A 19,294-nucleotide genomic window follows, 5' to 3' on the forward strand; every position below is an offset into this window, starting at 1 on the left:
TATAGCACAACTTACAATAAAGTCTCGCCGCACTGTACGTAACCCTGGTCATTGGTAACTTGTCACATCTACACACCAAAGTGTGCACAATTCAAACAATCTCTCCTGGGGCACCACAGTGCACCACAGCCACATGGCCCCTGGGGGACTTCCCATAGGGTGCAGCCACAAACCGGCGCATGCAACTATATTTAAAAGTCACCTCGCAAGTCCCCATTTATACACCTGGGTGAAGAGAGGCAATGGAGATAAAGTGCCTTGCCCAAGGACACAACGCAATAATCTGGCCAGAGCTTGAACCTGTAATCCTTAGATCACAAGTCCACTGCCTTAACCACAATGCCCTCCTAAATGATTCATGTCCATCTCAGAATGGAATGGTATAAACTGGACAGATAATCTTAGAGGAAACAATAAAACCAACCATCTTCACCATCAGTATAAGCAGCTAGTTTCGTTCACAGATTAATAAGTAATAACTAATTTGAGGAGAGCAGAAATTGTTTTTGGTTGGAACGTAATTTGAATAAAAAATTTTCAGGATAACTCCGGTTGCTGGTTCGAATCCTGTTCTAGCCCAAAAACACCTCTTTGCTCCTTTGAAAATTTGTCTATAACTTTGGCTTATAATTTTAGAATACTAAGTAGTAAATCAAAAATATACTAACGCTTGATTTTGACAAATTTCTTGAACAGACCTTATTCTGTTTAGGATTAGTATTGGCCACAATAAATCCCACATAAATATTGCATAACCATTCATATATATATATATATATATATATATATACAATTAATTCAAAATAAAAGGAATGTAACTTGAACAAATAAATACAATGTAACATATCATAAGGGTGATGATTAAATAAATTCTTCATATTTAACAATCAAATATCAAACTTTATGTGTTAATTTTGGAATTTGTTCAGGGTTTGACAAGAAATAACATTCATAAGACTCAAGGGTTTATGACATTTCATATATAGTAAAGCTAATTATTGTTGCTAATTAAAGCTGCATTATTGGGCTCTAGATAAAAATGGAAAACAAACCTTAAATGTCCAACCACTCTAGAACGGACTAAGGACAGCAGGATGTAGTCATTCTGTTGACCCTGAAACCTATCAACGGTGGTTACCTGAAATGGTAGAAGTAAAGGTGGTAATTATAGGATTATTAAAAACATCTACACACTAACTGTCATTTTATTTGCCTGAATCGATCACGAAACCATCAACAAATAACACGTAGGTAAGCTGTGACAAGGCCTTGATGATGTCATCATGAACTAATCACAAGTCATAGTGTGTGTGTGATCCAATCTCCATAGCAACTGTCGGTTTAATGATTTCATTTCCTGAATCGATCATGAAACCAGCAAGACATAAAACTGATATGCAGATAAGTTGTGACAAGGTCTTGATGATGTCATCATGAACTAATCACTAGTCATAGTGTGTGTGTGTGATCCAATCTCCATAGCAACTGTCGATTAAATGGTTTCATTCATTCCCTGAATCGATCATGAAACCATCAACACATAAAACTGATACATAGATAAGCTGTGACAAGGCCTTTATGATGTCATCATGAACTATAATCACAAGTCATACAGTGTGTGTGATCCAATCTCCATAGCAACTGTTGGTTTAATGGTTTCATTTCCTGAATCGATCATGAAACCATCAAGACAAAAAAAATGATGTGTAGATAAGCTGTGACAAGGCCCTGAATATGTCTTCGTGAAACCATGGTCTGTTATTACCTCCATGGTGAAACTAATTCCAATACTGTTTTTCAATAACAATAACACAATTACAGTAAACAAAAACAGACAAGACTTCATCTCATTACACAACTTCAGATATTCTTTAGATAAGCTGTAAAAAAATTCCTTGAGGATGTCGTCATGAAGTAATTACAATAATTCTGTTCTTAAATAACAACAACATTCACAAACAGTAAATAACAGCACACCTGACTTTATCTCGATACACAAACTTCGGATATTCTTGAGATAACAGATGAGATGTGAAACTCTCCCTCTCAGAGGAATTATGCCTTTCTTCTTTCTGTCTTACCTTGCTGGGTATTCCAATCAGAGGATTCTCAGCGCAGCGTTGGTTGATGATGTCTCGTATCAAGTGTTTCTGTCCGTTGTAAGTGGTCAATATGCTGATGTTCTCTGCAGGGTAGCCCTGTAATCTCATATACATGAAGACTGCCACCACGTACTCCGCTTCAGCCAGATTCTATAGGGAAAAAAAATATATTGCAAGTGTTCTGTTAATTATCTCTTTAAAGCTACCAGTATCATATTTGTAGAAAACTCGACTTCAACAGGAAAAAACATCATCTTTTTTCAAACAAGACTGATCACTTCCTAATGGGAAAACTATTCACCACTGTCGGTGATGGACAAAAACAGCTGTCAAAATAATGGAAATTCAAAGAAGATCAAGAATAAGGACTATTAATATATGGAATAAATGTCGAAAAGAAATAAAAACACTCGATACATGCGAGCTATTGAAGTGAACTCCAGTCTCAGAAATACATTTCCTCCAGGTATAATACATAAACCAGTCAAAGCATAAAGGATCCAGAAATTTTGTTTACATTTTATGAAGATGCTATATCAATAGCCAAGAATGTATTGCAAGGTTAGAAGATGCTATATCAATAGCCAAGAATGTATTGCAAGGTTAAAAGATGCTATATCAAGAGCTCAAGAATGTATTGCATGAATGTATTGTGAGGTTAGAAGATGCTATATCCATAGCCAAGAATGTATTGCATGAATGTATTGTAAAGTTAACAAAAAGACCAACAGTGCAAGTAATATTTGCCAAGAGCTAATTTTACCTGATAAAAGTAAGGGTTCGGTTCTGATTCCCCGACTCCGTTAAAGTCATCGACGTTTATAAGCTGGTAGTCGAAGCCGAAACCGGGATTTGCCTTCTTATATTCCGGCAAAGATGTGATATGCGGGAGGTTGCCCAGTTTCTTGTATCGCCAGTTGTAGAGACAGGCAATGCTAAATAGAAAATATTTTATCGGAATTAATAATAATGAAAATAATCATAATAGTAATCAGCAGTTATTTTTACAACGCTTAAGCGACCACAAATGTGGGTGAAGCTCACAAGAGCTTATGGATTACAACTGACACGTCAGGTGGCTTCCAATTCAACATTTTTACTCAAATTTTAAATCTTTTCTATTCAGAAAAACCGGGAGACCCTAGATTGCTCTTGGATGAAAAACCCACCTCAATGACCCGGCCAGGTATCGAACCCAGAGCCCCCCCGATTGCTAAACCTCATTGCTTCAAATGCCACTGCCTTTATCCACTCGGCCACAGCACCGGAATTTGATCATAATATTTATCTAAAGTGATTAATGTCAACATTAATAACAGACAGTCACTTGAGGTATTAGTCTTGTTTGGTCTTTCTGCTATATATATCTTGGATTAAGCCCCAAACTAGTGTTAAGCTTTTGTCGACAAAATTTGGGCAAAACTAGAACAGTGATTTCTCCCAAGTATGGATACACGGGTATCATGATACTTATGATTCCAATCAAACTCGGCAAAAATGAAGTTTACCTTGGCCTCGCTCTACCCTGAGCATCGAGGTCCACTGTGGGCACTCCGAGACGAACAAATCTGGTAAAGAGAGACTGTTCCATGTTGGAGAATTTTTGAAAGGCCATATTCTTGATGACCGGAGGCAGCTGGTGATGATCCCCAATCATGATCCATCGTTTCAGACGATTAAATCCATCTTTAGGATTCTACGATGAAAATGTCATATGGATCAGAACAGTGATGAAAGGGGGTGGGCAGTGGGGGGGGAGGGAACAGAGAAGAGGGAATGGCATATTAAAGACCCACTTTAAATGCTCACAAACAAAAAATTCAAGACTAACTTCAAAGACATATTTTTGAGATATCATCAAATGAATAGATTTTAATAATTAAGAATACCTCCAAAATTTGAACAATGAGTTTCATTGATCTTTGACTGATTGATTGATTGATTGACTGATTTATGGATTAATTTATTTTTGCTATATATTCAATCTGGCAATTGTCTGACCACACTGCTGATACAAGTTTGAGGGTTGTGACACGTGGAATACCTTACCTGTAGGAGGAGAGGGATGAATGTTTCAATCAAAGAGTTTCATTTATCTTTGACTGATTGATTGATTGACTGATTTATTTTTAATTCATTTATGTTTGTTATATATTCAATCTGGCAGTCGTCAGACCACTGCTGATACAAGTTTGAGGGTTGTGAAACGTGGAACACCTTACCTGTAAGAGGAGAGGGATGAATGTTTCAATCTCCAGTATCTGGGCTGATTCCTCCATCAGGATGTTGTCATACTAAACCAAGGAAACAACCAAGATAAAAGGATTACATAAGGATTTATATTAAGAATAAAAAAAAAAATGAATGATATAAAGCATCAAATAACTACTTCCTGTTCAAATGAAGAAGGGATGGACCTTACCAATGTAGGTATTTTGTAGTACATTAAAGAAAATCTTATGTCTGTAAATAAATGCATTATGACAAAGCCAACCTTCGTGCCTCCTTTGCATATCTATTTCTCGCAATGTAACATCAACATTTACTGCAAAAGCTGCTCTTTATGAGCGCTGGAAAACGTCTTACGATTTCAAAGACATCTTAGTAACATTATGGTAGCTAGAGATTGTTACCATAGATGGTAACAACTTACTATGCATGTTCTACCATCCTTCCTCCCTTACACTTAATATAACAAAAACACTTTCACACAAACATTCCACTATTCACAATGGTTTGCTAATTTTACCAAAAATATCAGCTAATTTTGCATTTATCGATAGCCTGTGATAAAAATAACACCTGTCACCATGACAAACACATGAAAGAGCGTAGTAAAGCTAACTTTACGAGTGAAATGTTAGTGAAAAACCCGCCCATACTTACTGGGAAATCCACCTCCACGAGGTCTCTCCTTTTGAGGGCAGCGTGAGTACAGGTCATGGCAATGATCTTGGCCTCCTTGATTAACAGATACTTGGACCTATCTCTGCCACTCCTGAGCAACTCAAAGGCACGGAATTCCTGGCAAGGTTTGAAAAAGTAAGGTTGAGAAAATGGCTCATATACAACTGTTGTGTCCTGAATGCTATAAATGTTAACAGCTTGATTAGAGCCAACTAATTGGAAATTCTTTTCTTATCAATATAAGTATGTATATAATATAAATATATATATATCTGCTGAGATGCTGATAAAATGCAGACTGCATGCTAATGTAACAGTGAATGATCACTTACTACAAAAAATAAACTAACTATAGTAAGATCATCATTGCAACTATTGTAACTAATTAAAATTAAATTTAAAAAAGTTTTTTTTTTTATAGAGAAAGAATATTTGACTGAAATAAGATTCTTGCCACAGACTTGTAACTCTGATCATAGTATTTAAATCTTCTACTTTCTTGATAATTTTTTCTTGAATTTCTCATTCATGTCTTTCACAGTACTGGATTTTGCTGGGTTAAAACTGTAAGAATTTATTTACCTCCAATTGTTGGAAGATCTTCTTGATGTGTCTATAGCAACCCTGTAAATGAGAAATATCAAACACTTTTAGAAAATTTCAGAACGAGAAGAACTTTGCTGTTTGAATAACTTTGCTGATCAGTGAATGAATTTTCCTGAAGATAAAAAATATTAAATATCTTTAAGGTTCGGTGTACAAAAAACAAAAACACGTAAACATGAGAGACATTTCAAATCTACTGTTCTTGGTAATTTCGGGCAATGTTATGTAAAAAAAAAAAACCTTCAACTCAAGCAACCTTACACTTACAAAATACATCATATGATTGTACTAAACGCCTGTTTAGTCCCAGCTAGAAAACAAACCAACCCTCTCGTTGAACTTTTGAAACCGGTGTACATGTAGGACATATCCACAACACATGTTCAGGTACAACTGAGCGGGAAAACTGACATCTCTCTGAACATACGGAGGACGAGGTTTAACCCACATATACATTCGAATATGCATTCAAAGTCAATCCCGTCGGGAGGTTTTGACAGGCACAATTATCTTTCTAGCCCAACAAAAGAAATCTTTTTAGAAAATAGCACATTCATTTCATGTGGGAAATATCCTGGGAGGTACAGTATATAATAATATAATATAATTATGCCGCCACACTTGTTCCTCATTATTAGAACATCAGAACAAGATAGAATTGTCAGCTCATGTGATTTGACCAATCACAGTTTAGTATATCCATATCTCATACATTTCTTCCTAGTTTACAACGTAGCAACTTGGAAAGTTTCAATTCTCTGCACATATTGCTTGGCAGAAAGATATAGCGTTACAAAATGTTTCATTTCCTTACCTCGGCTATATCCATGTCTTCTGCAAAAGATTTCCCTTTGAACACAGGCTGATAAATAGAAAGAAAGATATGAAACAAATGTGTAATCATCTATCTAGTTCATGTTAATAGTCTGATAGCGAGTTTGTACTTTCCAATGAAAACGGTTATTGGAGGATAAAACGACCCTGTCTGATCTAAAATGTATGCCCTTTAAAATCAGGACCATAAACAAATGATGGTAAATGAAATTCATTGTTTATACCTGTTTAATTAATAATCTAGCCCGGAAAACAAACACAATGTTTTAGCAAGAAGTATTATTTCAATCTCAAAGCCATCAGCCAGTATGAATGAGACTGAAGTGTCAAACACAATTAATATGCTGGAAAAGTGAAACCATTTTTGCAGTTGAAAAGTGACATTCACTAATTTGACATCTTAATTATTTACTGAAGTTTCTAAATAACAGAAGACTGTTGTGTGATGTTTGCATGCTCAAAATCAAAACAAGACATCTTATTTTTTTTTTTTTATCAAATTTCTTTGCAAAAATGTCACGGTTCCTTTATAAAAAAAAAAATGCTCATCGACTGCATAAAGCCAGTGAAGGCAAATGTAGAAGAGTTACAGGGCCTGATGTCTCAATCCTCGCAGGTTCTTTTGCAGAAGGAAAATGAAAGAAAAACAGAGGAAATTACCTGAACTTTAACATGTTAAAAAATTAACCTGTTTAAACAAAATACTGCTAAATTTAATCTGTTTTTCTCTGCTCTCTGTTTAGTCTGCCTCTGGAGAGGATACTGCTACTACAGATTGAGGTATCAGGCTATCTAACTTTTCCACCTGTTTGTTTACACCTGAATGTTTCTCAAATTACATGAGGATGACTGGCATTTCTGAAAATACTGGTGAAATGAAAGTAGTCTGCCACTTTCTTTATTTAAACAATAAATGGTTTTTGGCACAAATCTTAATACCTGAGGAGCGTTGCTGAAATACTTGTGAAATGGAAAGTGCTCTTTGATGCTCTCCACCGATCCAGTCTTTGCTACCTTTGGGCGGACTTTGCTCAAGAACTTCTCCCATCTGGCCACCACCTGACGGAGAATAATGGAGATATGAAGAATGTTATGCTATTCTCTAAATATGTCTGCCGTGATAGAAAAAAATAATTTCTACAAGAATACATGATGTACCACATCTATGTGTTACAGGAGGCCAGTGAGAGAATTGACAAATTTAACAGCTTTTTTTCTGAGCTAACATTCATTTGAAAAAAGTATGTTTCCAGTTTTCAAAATCAATTGACCTACTGAAGGACCTATGTGTATGAAACAGACATTTCATACATAAAGACACACAAACTGACTGACTGACAAGAATATGTTAAATCACCTCAAACAATGAGAGCATACCAATCCCATTTAAGGTAACAAAAAAATATAACAAAATAAACATTCATAAGTTAAGATTTATATAGTAAGGTACAAACATAATATAATATTCAAAATTGCAATGATATTAATATATGTCAGTTATTCTATATTCTATTCTAGCATCTACTAGTCCATTACCTACAAGTTTCCTTTTTCTATCGCATGTAATGCCATGCATTTGTGTTTTATTTTTGTCTCTTCATCGGCTTTGCTAATAAACTGTTTTCTCTAGTGCCCTTCAATCGTGAAATTACTATTGGACGTTATGTGTTTTTTCCTGACTTTCATATGAGAAATAAAATTTCAGCTTGCAAATAATCAACTAAAAGTCGCAACAACCGTTCTCTGAAACTGCTGCTAATGACGGATCGGACGCAAACTAACTGGATCAAACAGACATATGGAGACAAACGGTACACAGACAGAGATAAACACGCACCAACAAACAGACCCACATAAAAACAACAGATAACTGCCAACGAACCTGGTACAGGTAGAAGTGACCAGCGGTCTCACAAGTGTAAGCTACATCTCCGAGGACGTTGAGACTCTCTTGCAACCTCTCCACCTCTTTCAGGAGGGCCAAACGCTGAGAGAGGACGTAACTCACTCTCCCATACCTGAAATATATGAAGTAGCGACCCATCATTGATTTATTACTTCTCTCAAGCTCTATCAGTACAACACATGAATTCAACTTTGACCTCTGGGCCAGAATATCATTTGCAATCAATAAATCATATTTAAAACAAAGAAAAGATAAGAAAAGAAAGCTGCACTTTAGCAGATATGAATGACTTCAAAAAACCATGTGCGATCACCTTCAGGCTACATCAACATACTTTCTTTCTTCAGACAGAGCGACCCCACAGAAAAGTGCAGTCTGTACTGCACATAACATTACTAATTAAATACCAACTTAAAACTCCAATACATTTCAAATATTAAAGAAACTTATTTCACTCTGATTTGCACAAGTCTGTGCATGACAGAAAAAAACAATATTGATAAATAGATGGGGATAATTTGTGTATTATGACCAAACTAATAAGGTGAAGCAGCTTTTCCCAAATAATTACAAACCATTTCACATGCTTGTATAAAGTAGGTAAATAATCAGTTGTAGTAATTCTCTTGAGTATGGATTAACTCTCACATCATATATATATAGAAAGTGTGGTGGCCTATTGGCTAAGGCGTCGGACTCGTGATCCAAGGATTGCTGGTTCGATTCCTGCCCAGTTCATTACATTGTGTCATTGGGCAAGATGCTTTATCTCACCCTGCCTCTCTCCACCCAGGGGTTAAATGGGTACCTGTGAGGTAACTTGTCATTGGGCGCAGTATATAACTGCTGCCGACTGGAGGGATTGTCTCTGGGACAGGTTATCATTGACCAGGGGTAATATAACGTCTGTAAAGCGCTTTGAGACCTATCGCTGGTATAAAGCGCTATATAAAAAGCAAATATTATATGAAAGGAATCGAATAAAAACTGACCTGCTGAAGTTTTTCTCTGTCTCCAGGGCCTCCTCTCCGTGGCCCAGACGAAGCAGATGCCTCTCGTCTACGTCCAGGGCCATGATCTTTTCAAAAAGTTGATTCAGAGCCTGCCGTGAGACAAACATTGAGGAGTTACACAGCCTTACAATCGTGATCAGATAAATATTAATTTGACATCATACGGGCAACAATTTTAGGTAGAGATTAGCACTTGAAAATTTTCTTGAGATTCTACAACTGTTTGTCCTATTTTGGACTGTAAACTTGAAGTAAGGGTTACGCCAGATTTTTTGATACGAATGTCAAAAAGAAAAGCCTTTTTCTAACCTATTTACAATTTATTTTACTTTTTTCAAAATCATACTTGGTCAGCTTTAACATGTAACAAGAGGGAATATAAAAAGCTGATAATTTCAAAACAGATAGAGATGTGACAAGAAGATCCTTTTTAAGTTGTGTGCTCTAAAATTTCAAGATTCAGCAAGGGGTGACTGTCCGAGTGATGAAGATGAGGCAGAAAAAGAATCTAAAATAAACTTTACCTGGTTAGAGTGAGTGACGATTAGAGTCCGCTGGTTTGGAAAGTTGTGATAAATGTTAGAAATGATCTGGACAGCGACGTCTGTCTTGCCCGTACCTGGCGGTCCAACAACCTGTCAGGGTCAAGAATATCAAGATCGATTTAAAACTAGCCAGTTCTATTTCATTTCTCAAATCACATCACTGTATTCCACCTCCCACTGGAGGCTATCAAGTAACCAGTGAAATGCAATTAATGAAAACGTGAAACACAATTGAGTTACCAGTGAAATGCAATCAAGTAACCGGTGAATATGCAGTCAAGTAACCAGTGAAATGCAATAAACGAAAACTTGAAACAAAATTGAGTGACCAGTGAAAGGTTATTGAGTTACCAGTGAAATGTAATCAAGTAACCGGTGAAAATGCAGTCATGTAACCAGTGAAATGCAATCAAGTAACTGGTCAAATACAAGCAAGTACAAATTGAAATGCAATCTAGTTAAATGCAGTCGAGTTATTGGTGAACTCAAATAAAACCAGTGAAATATTCTGTACGAGAACCATGCAGTATTTCTTGATTTTCAAACAAAGAAGGTACAATAAGCCGCTAATTTAGTCTTAGCAGTTAACGAGTAACTAAAAAGAACCTTTTCATATTAAGTATATTCAAGCTAAACTAAATCTGTAGACTAAAGACCCTTCTAACATAGTTTTGTTGACAATGTACTGGCAACTGATCAAATTTATAAACCCTTTCAATTTGTTGCATATATCTGAAGAACATTAAATTAGCAAGTAATTACTGAACCATTCTACAGTTGAGAGTTGACAATGTTTATGATTTACACACAAGCCATAGTGGACAATGACACAACTAAGGTGAATCTCCAAAAGTGGAAAATTGATCTGTTGCCAGGCATTCATAGCAACGAAGGCCTTTGACGGCTTTTTCTTTGTTTTTCCTGTAAAACGGGAACTTTTGTTGAAGTGAAAGATTAAATCACAATTTTGAAATCAACGGTTAAGCTATATAGATCTTGTACTTTTCATGGTTAAAAATACGTAGGGTCCTCCGTTTGGAATGACGTATGGCTCCTTGACAAATGCCATCTTTGGAGCAGTTTTGAGAATTATGTACAGCCAATCTCTTGCAATTGAAGTGAGCAAAACCAGTAAATCCCAGAACATGTGAAAGATATTTATTTCTCGCTACCACTTCTATAAAGTTCATGATAATGGTTTGGGTTTTTAATCTATTTTAGTTGGATGAATGCAAGAACCAATAGCACCAGCCTACCATGGTTAATCCTGGTTGCATCCCTGCCTTGATTGCCTCTATCTGTGTTGGGGTGAACAGAATCGAATTCCTGTCGCAAGAAAGAGAAACAAACAAACAAAGATTTAAGATTTTCATTGATGGAGATAAATTTATGTTTTCTTTGCACTTTCTATTTCACATTCTTTTGACATACCCATTCAATTTATTGTCTTTAACTTTATACTTAGAAAAGCTAAACCAATAATAACAACTTCACAGACAAAAAAATAAGAACTTCAACATTTGAGCTTAATAAACACGACAGAGATGAAACCTGGGTTTTGGAGCAGCCGATAGGTGTCATCATTGTGATATAGCTCTGATTTTTCAGTAGGAGACATTAAAAGAGATTTCTCTCAGCTGTGGTTATTTGGTGTGATTGAAAATTTCTTCTCCTTAAATTAGGCTACTTCTTTGTAGCAAAATGAATTATTACTACAAATATTTTGTGAGTTGTTTTCTTCCAGATTAATTCAACAAAATACATAAGATATATTAAAAGTAAAGAGAGGATGGCTTCTCTCATTAATTTAATTAATTCATTTGAGAAACATACCTCTTTGGCTGATTGTATGGGTAGGGTCCTCTGTTTGGAATGACGTGTGGCTCCACCACAAGTTCCATCTTTGGAGCAGTCGTTGGCTCTTCTTTGCTGTCGTGTTTTCTCTTCTTGGTGTTCGATGGTTCAGGGAATGTAATCCTTCAAAATGTATCATGCAAAATATTGACCGTAAATACAATATCGGCTACACATAGAATGTAAAATATAAATAGAATTCCCCATGATGAAGAGTATATATCCACTATCAATATGCTATCACTCACAATAGGGGCCTATTTTCGTTTCATCCCGAATTTTTTTTTGTTTATCTTCAACCATGATTACTAAAAGTTAATTGTCCATCGAGGTCCCAACAGATATTGTTTTTCACTTGTTCTTCAATTGAAATACACATAACTATTTAAAAAATTATTTATTAATTACATTATGAAATTTGTCTATGATCATTTTTTTCCTTCCTTTTTCCTGATGATTTGTGTAAAATATAACTGCTGCTTAATAGCCTCATATTCAAATGAGGATATTATCTTTACCTGAATGGTGGCTTCTGTTCACTAGGGTTAGAGGTCGTGACCCTGACAGTGTAACCGGGGAAAGAGCTCTTCAAGTGGTTTATACTCAAAAAGGTATCATTCCAATCCAAACAAGAAATAGTTTTCTCCATCCTTGAAAAAGACAAAGCATGAATTCATTAAAAACAAGGAAAACTTTTAGTTGAATTCATCAAAAAGGCATCAAATTCCACTCTAGCCAGAAAACTCTTTGCTGCTTTAAAAATTTTTCAGCAGTAAGCAATTTCTAAATTTCTAAAACATGGCAACTGCATTTACAAAGCATTTTTAAACAGATAGAAAACAAAAATTTGAAAAAGAAATGATTTCTTATTTGTATTCTGACATTCACACCTTTTCTCATCTAAAGACTTGTGATATCGACACATTGCAGGGAGGTGCTTTTAAGAGTAAACAGAATGCAATTGTGTTAAACTTACCAAACTTTCTTTAGGTCTTACAAACATGTCAATTGTGGAATAGTCTTTTCTTTTACAACCAATGGTGGCAGAAAGTAAGGAATCATAGCAAAATACATTAGAAAAGTTGTTTGGAACATAAATGAAATAAATAAACTTTGACAACAAAACGACTAACTTGGAATAATGAGCCGCCCCTGGGTCGCCGTATCCAAGGATGATATCGTGTAACCAATCCGGTACGACACAGTCATTGTTCATCAGATCCCTGATGGTCTCCAAAACAGCCTGTTTGGAGATGGTATGAAATACAAACGCATATTTATTATATCTTCTGTTGCCCTAATGAAAGTCATTGATAACATGTACCACGTGGAGAAAGAAGCCTTTCAAAATCTGTGAACTTATTAAAAAACAAGATCACGTGGGAACGAAAATGTGAAACAGGCAATTTTTTTTCAATTTTTACAACTAAATCGTCTCCTGATGACATCATAACATTTCAATATTCACTATATTTTTCTTCTAATCTAAACACTACATTCCAAGCAGACCTGAGCAGGAGCACTATTCAATGGGAGGAGTAACAGGGTAAATGTAAGGGAATGGGAGATAAAAGTTCTCTGTTAATTATTATCAAAGTAAAAATTTTCATAAAAAGACCACCAGTGCATATGCAGCATGTCCCACACATAGTGCATGCTACCACAACAACAGACAGCATGTACGTAAATATATCATATAATAAATAATATAATAATCAGCAGTTATATTTATGACGCTTAAGTGACCACAAATGTGGGAGAATCCCGCGAGGGCTTATGGATTACAACTTACACGTCAGGGGGCTTCCAATTCAACTCAAATTTGAAATCTTTTCAATTTAGAAAGTAATTTTAGATGGGAAAACTGTAGATTGCTCTTGGATGAAAACCCCACCTTACTATGACCCGGCCGGGTATCGAACCCGGAACCTCCCGATTGCTGAGCCTTTGTCCACTCGGCCACAGCACCGGTACAAATATAACATGCACCTATCACTGAAGACATGCATTACCTTGATTCTTCTTTCTTTTGTTTTTTTTTCAGGTAGGGGTGGGGTTAGGGGTGCGGGACAGTGGGTTCCTTCTCATGAAGTTGAATCTTCAGTGAACATTAGAACAACAGTGTAAATTATGTCATTTTGAAAAGTAGCATTGCACTGCAATCTGCCGTGAGAAAAAAACATGGCATATAAAAGAGAGGCATTAAATACACACACGACTGCACACTGCACATTACCTTGAAGTTGTTCTCTTTCGGTTTCCTTCTCATGACGACGTTAAACGATTGGTAGACGTCTTCTGTACTGTCCTCTGCCGTACGGTTCATGTCTAGCTGGTACTGGTTAGGATCCAGCCACACCCTAAAGGACCGTGTGTCTCCCTCAAGCTCTGGTTTAGGATCAGGACCTATTATTCAGATCAAAATTAACGCATGATGAATAGTCTTGAAATTTATTAAAGTTCCTCCTCAAAACAAAAAATAATTTATTTCCTTGCAGGTTAGAGATCAAAAATGCTTCCAATTACCCTTACAAAAATAATGTTCGTGAATTCTTTCATGAACAAGGATCAATGTACTGATTCGGGTTCAGAACAGTACACCATTTGGTGAAAAAACCTTCAGCATTTTTGTTTCGTGGACATTATGGTTTGTAATTGACCAAACTAAAGCAACTTACGGGATTTGATTTTGACCCAATTATGAGCAATAATTAGGGAAGATAAATTATTAAATTTGCAATGATTAAGTAAAGCTGAATAATTTAAGGAATGTGGGTGGGTGGTATTGATGGGAGACACTGTTTGTGATTTCAAATGTGATCAAGTTCAAATCAAGCTTAAAGAAATAACCTTACTCTGCCAGTGACTTTCCAGCAATCTTCCCAACCCTCTTACCCCTTCCTCGCCCCCCCCCACCCAACATCCACCTATTCTATGCCCATACATGTATTTGGCTTTTCCCTTCACCTCCTCTCCATTAGCATTGTACCATGGTATATAGCACTTACCTTCTTCGATGACTTCTCCCTCTGCGTTTAACATGCCTTCCACTTCACATCCTCTGATGTAGGTGATCCCAACCCTCTCTATAAAGTGCACACTCTTGTCCAGCCTCTTACCGACTCTGTGCAGTGGCCTCACCGTCACCAAGAATGCTACGTCATGCTTCCTCAATGCTGAAAATTAATGCATTTTACAAGGAAGGTTATAAACTAATTTTTAATGAAATTAGGATAGAATTGTGGGAAAAGGAACCCCAAACATTAAAATATTGTTAAAAATAAATTTAAAAATATCACTCAATTCAAATAAAAAATAAAATTTAAAATAAAAATATACAAATTTTAATTAATAAAAATTTTTAAACCGAGAAAAAACTTAGACCCTATTTTTTCTTTTTCTTTTAAAGTTTCACACTGAACTATTTCCTCTAGAACCTTCTTGAGACTGCAATGAAACTTTCTACCTTTCTTCATAGTATTTATTTGATATTGGATCTGTCCCCAACATGTTGCAATATAACTTAGGGAAGCTTAGCAAAGATGAGAGAATATTAGATACTTTCTAAAGCTTCAGACATCAGAATCCCTCACCATCCTCCACCCCCACCCCCAAGAAAAAAGAAAAAAAAAAGAACGAAAAGGCAGAAAAGAAACCTGAAATAACTGAGTTGATGAGAATCAAACAAAGCCGTTAACATTTAGACCGCCACACACTGGCTGACTGATCACAACCCTCTCAACTTGAACATTGTTACTTGGAAAAACAATGATGGTAGACTTGAGTCCACTGGCTTTAGGATGTTCTTGAAAGTTTTTCAAAGTCTTCTACAGTTTGCACTTCCCATGAGAACAATCATCCACAAATTTTTAATATTTAAATATCAAATTGTTAATGAATTATTAAAACAATACTTGGAAAGAGAAGGAAAAGAAATATGAAAAAATTCAGAATTAATTCAAGACAAAAAGAAGAAGACCTTCTCACCTTCCCATTCTCCTTTGATCTGTTGCCTGACATTGAGAGTGATGGTGACGTCGGCCCGTACAGACGAAGGATGGTTCTCTCCGATATTTGGTTTGGCGACCTCTACCACAGAGAAAGCCGTCACTGGCTGTTAAATATTAAGACAGAGTATTACAGAACATGTTAAAAACAATACTCTTTCCTTTTTCTATTTCCTAATTTTGATTGTTTCAAGAAACATTCGTCTCTGTCTTCATCCACAATTCAAAATAATAATAATAATAAGTAATATTTATATAGCGCATAATCAGCAAAGCTGCTCAAAGCGCTTTACAAATGTAAAACCTAAAACCAAATAGTAACTAAAACCAAAATATTAAATATATAGAACCAATAAGGCAAAAAATGTAAAAGCAACAATAAAAAAATACAAAACAAATACAAATACAAAACGACACTAAAATAATAAAAAAATTAAATAAAAAATAAATAAAAAAAGTGACCAATCTTTTTCAAAAAACAAGAATTATCAAGTCAAGCATTGCACAGTACCTGAGCCATTCTAGCCCAGCCTTGGAAGAGAGTACTGTCATCTTCAGCTCTACATGGTTTCAATCTTGAGATCGCATCCTCAACATCTTGGCGAATCTCATCTGAAACGGTGAAAACAGATATGATTTTAGGGAAGATGGTAGTGTAGAATTGAGAGATAAAAGAGATAAATTCAGTTATAAAATAAGATGAAATATGGATTAATGGAATTGAAAATGAAAATGAAAAAAAAAACAAATCTCCATTCCTCACCGCCCTTCTCATCTCTCACCCTGGCAGAAACAACTATTTTAATTAATATTGTAATATATTACTTAGTGGCATGATATGTAACAATTCAAATCTAAGAAAGTTCTGCTGCCTCAAAACTGCTCACTGAGAGTTGACAGGATGAATAGATTAATCTGGAGGTAAAACGGTCAAGAGACTTACATGTTGACTCCAGTCTGAAGAGGTTAAAATTTCGAAGTAAGTAATCATGGATTGTCAGGAACTGTAAATTCAGTTTTGGAAGAGCAAGGCAACCTGAGAAAATAGATAACAGATAATGTGAAGATAAAAGCATTTAATATTAATGCATCCCATTCTAAGACAAGTCAGAAATGGTGAAGATAACAGATTTAAAATGATAAAGAAAAAATTATTGAAATAAAATTCTCAACAGTATTTTAAGCTGTATAAGCAAGACTAGAATTATGTTTTTTCAATACATAAAAACATCCAGGCCATTTGGCAGTGTTATACGATACATGACAGGTATAGAACCGAGTTAAAATTATCCAAGACTAATGAACAGACTCCATTGTCATTTAAATTTTTATCAGCAATCCATGGTGGATATAACCACCCAGTAAGGACAGTTCTTTCTAAACTTACTGTCATGTCTGGCTTCAGAGCACTTGTACTGTTAGTACAAGCAGTACGAATATCTCATTTCTGTCAGATCAAGGTTAGGAACTGCTTGTACTGTCAGTGTGGGTGCTTTGAAGCATGATATGGGAGTACAGTTTAGAGAGGTATTAGCATTAGGAATTGTTCCAACTGGCTGATATAACACTGAATGGAATGAATATGCATATGGTAGGAGTTACTGAAAATGTTCAAACAAACTTTTTACCAACATTTTCATTCAAAGTTCAACAAAAGTGGTTACTTTACTATGACAAAGGTTTGTTTTGTTTTATGATGCAATGTCTTCTTTGTGCTAATTTTGGACACAATTAATATGCAGAACAAAAATATTTTCTTGAATTTCCTGAAGAAGAGAGGACATTCACAGAGGGTGGGGGTGGGAAGGGGGGTGTAAGTGAGCTGTAATCTCCTACTTTCTCCTGAGAAGTATTCTGTGGGTACAATGTTCTCATCCCAAAGTATTTCTTCGGTCGGGTAAAGTGGGGTCTCGTTGAGCTGCTGAATCTGTGAGATCCTTCTCTCATGACGAGAAACCTGGCCAGAATAAAAGACAATTTGAAATGACACTAATGCAAGCAATGTTCATCCAGTAAATATGTAATGAGGTCTGATTCAACTCTTATTTAGTGCAACAAAACAGAAAAGGGGGGCAGGAAGAGGTATCAATGAAATGACTTCCTTCTCCCTCCCTCCTCCCGCCCCCCCACGCAAACATCTTCTGACATTAGTTAACTACTGGATGGGAAGGAGGGATCCTTCCCATCCAGTAGTTTCCTTCATTTTCCTTTGTCATGAATATGCAAAGAAGGAAAGTGTCAGAACAGAATGCAAAATTCATTACCCTAGAGCTTGTTTTCTGGAAACTCTGAATTTGTTGCAAAAGCTACGGCTTTTGATGGAAAATATGTAAATTATTTCAATGTATTCATGTGGTCAAGCGATGCATGGCCTTGAAACAAAACCGCAACTCCAATCTAACACGACTGTAACAACTGCAACTATACTTGTTCTCCACTGGTTTGATAAAAGAAATTTAATTGACGTTACCATGAGCTCTAGGAGGAATTCCTTGATGTTGGTTGTCTCCTCCTGATCACTGAGAGGCGGTAAGAGATGCAGATGAGAGGCAAAGCAGTGGAGGTCCCTTGCACTGAATACAAAATGTAAAATGACAACATTGAAATTGTGTAGACATATCTAAATACAATAACCAAAAAGCCACAAAGTTCTGATGAACTCAAATGACCTTTGACCTCTACAAAACACACTTCATTCGTATTTTAAAATGATTTCGATCAACGAAAAAAACGAAACAAAATACAAACGGAGTACAATCTTAAAATGACTGACCTTAATTTCTCAAAATGAGCAGACAGCGTTTTCCTGGTGTCAATGCTGGATATATTTGACATTGCAAAATGCCTCAAGTCAGGGAAGAGTTTGAAGGCTGCCCTCTGTAAAGAGAAATAAATAAACAACAAGAGCATCAATGATGCAGTATCTCAATACTGGAAGTTTTAATTTTGATTCCTAATTTCAAATCTTTGCTCTGTCTCTACAATTATCAATATCAATCATGGTACAACAAATATATAACTTGCATTTTTGCTACTTTGCCACGAAAAGTCTCTGCAGGTTACACTTTATCCTGCTAGTCTTGCCTTTAGCGCTTATTGCCTGTTAGTCGAAAGAACGACGTTGCAAGGTTTAGTAATGTCATAGAATATTTAAGAACTTGTTTTTCATGTGGTATCCTTCATCTTAGGTCAGTCTCTGTTGGACTTTTTGGTCATATAGTTTGATGTCAATGACAACAGCCAAATTAGAAGAGGAGAACAACTCGACCATATTCTTGATGCCTGCCTTGAGAGCTAGGCCTATTGACCTACTGTATGTTAATGTAGACTGTAGTGGTGACTACCATCAAAACTGTGTCCACTTCTAGATATCAAAACAACCCACGTTTTTCCATCTCAATTTTTCGGACATGAAGATTTCATGGATTTATGACTTGGAAAAAATAATGTAAAAGAAGATTACAAGTTTTAATATGCAAGTGATGGGTGGCCTCCTCTTCCCCTAATAGCCACCTCAGTT

The 19,294-nt window shown here is 35.9% G+C and overlaps 1 protein-coding gene across 1 annotated transcript in view; it reads right to left on the reverse strand.

Annotated features, from left to right (window-relative positions):
- LOC139970655 (RNA helicase aquarius-like) overlaps window positions 1-19,294 on the reverse strand; it is a 39,636-nt gene that overhangs the window by 7,363 nt on the left and 12,979 nt on the right. Inside the window, exons 13-36 of the mRNA XM_071976530.1 lie at window positions 18,548-18,651; window positions 18,245-18,347; window positions 17,611-17,731; window positions 16,718-16,810; window positions 16,286-16,386; window positions 15,755-15,881; window positions 14,776-14,943; window positions 14,004-14,173; window positions 12,901-13,010; window positions 12,286-12,417; window positions 11,747-11,890; window positions 11,170-11,239; window positions 9,893-10,003; window positions 9,348-9,457; window positions 8,332-8,467; window positions 7,389-7,508; window positions 6,430-6,477; window positions 5,592-5,633; window positions 4,989-5,126; window positions 4,325-4,396; window positions 3,611-3,798; window positions 2,866-3,037; window positions 2,082-2,252; window positions 1,053-1,138 (exon numbers count right to left, since the gene is read on the reverse strand). Coding sequence (XP_071832631.1) covers window positions 1,053-1,138; window positions 2,082-2,252; window positions 2,866-3,037; window positions 3,611-3,798; window positions 4,325-4,396; window positions 4,989-5,126; window positions 5,592-5,633; window positions 6,430-6,477; window positions 7,389-7,508; window positions 8,332-8,467; window positions 9,348-9,457; window positions 9,893-10,003; window positions 11,170-11,239; window positions 11,747-11,890; window positions 12,286-12,417; window positions 12,901-13,010; window positions 14,004-14,173; window positions 14,776-14,943; window positions 15,755-15,881; window positions 16,286-16,386; window positions 16,718-16,810; window positions 17,611-17,731; window positions 18,245-18,347; window positions 18,548-18,651 — 2,837 coding nt within the window. The remainder of the gene's footprint in view (window positions 1-1,052; window positions 1,139-2,081; window positions 2,253-2,865; window positions 3,038-3,610; window positions 3,799-4,324; window positions 4,397-4,988; window positions 5,127-5,591; window positions 5,634-6,429; window positions 6,478-7,388; window positions 7,509-8,331; window positions 8,468-9,347; window positions 9,458-9,892; window positions 10,004-11,169; window positions 11,240-11,746; window positions 11,891-12,285; window positions 12,418-12,900; window positions 13,011-14,003; window positions 14,174-14,775; window positions 14,944-15,754; window positions 15,882-16,285; window positions 16,387-16,717; window positions 16,811-17,610; window positions 17,732-18,244; window positions 18,348-18,547; window positions 18,652-19,294) is intronic.

The sequence above is a fragment of the Apostichopus japonicus genome, chromosome 8, assembly GCF_037975245.1.
Source record: "Apostichopus japonicus isolate 1M-3 chromosome 8, ASM3797524v1, whole genome shotgun sequence".
In the NCBI taxonomy this organism is placed as follows: Eukaryota; Metazoa; Echinodermata; class Holothuroidea; order Aspidochirotida; family Stichopodidae; genus Apostichopus; species Apostichopus japonicus.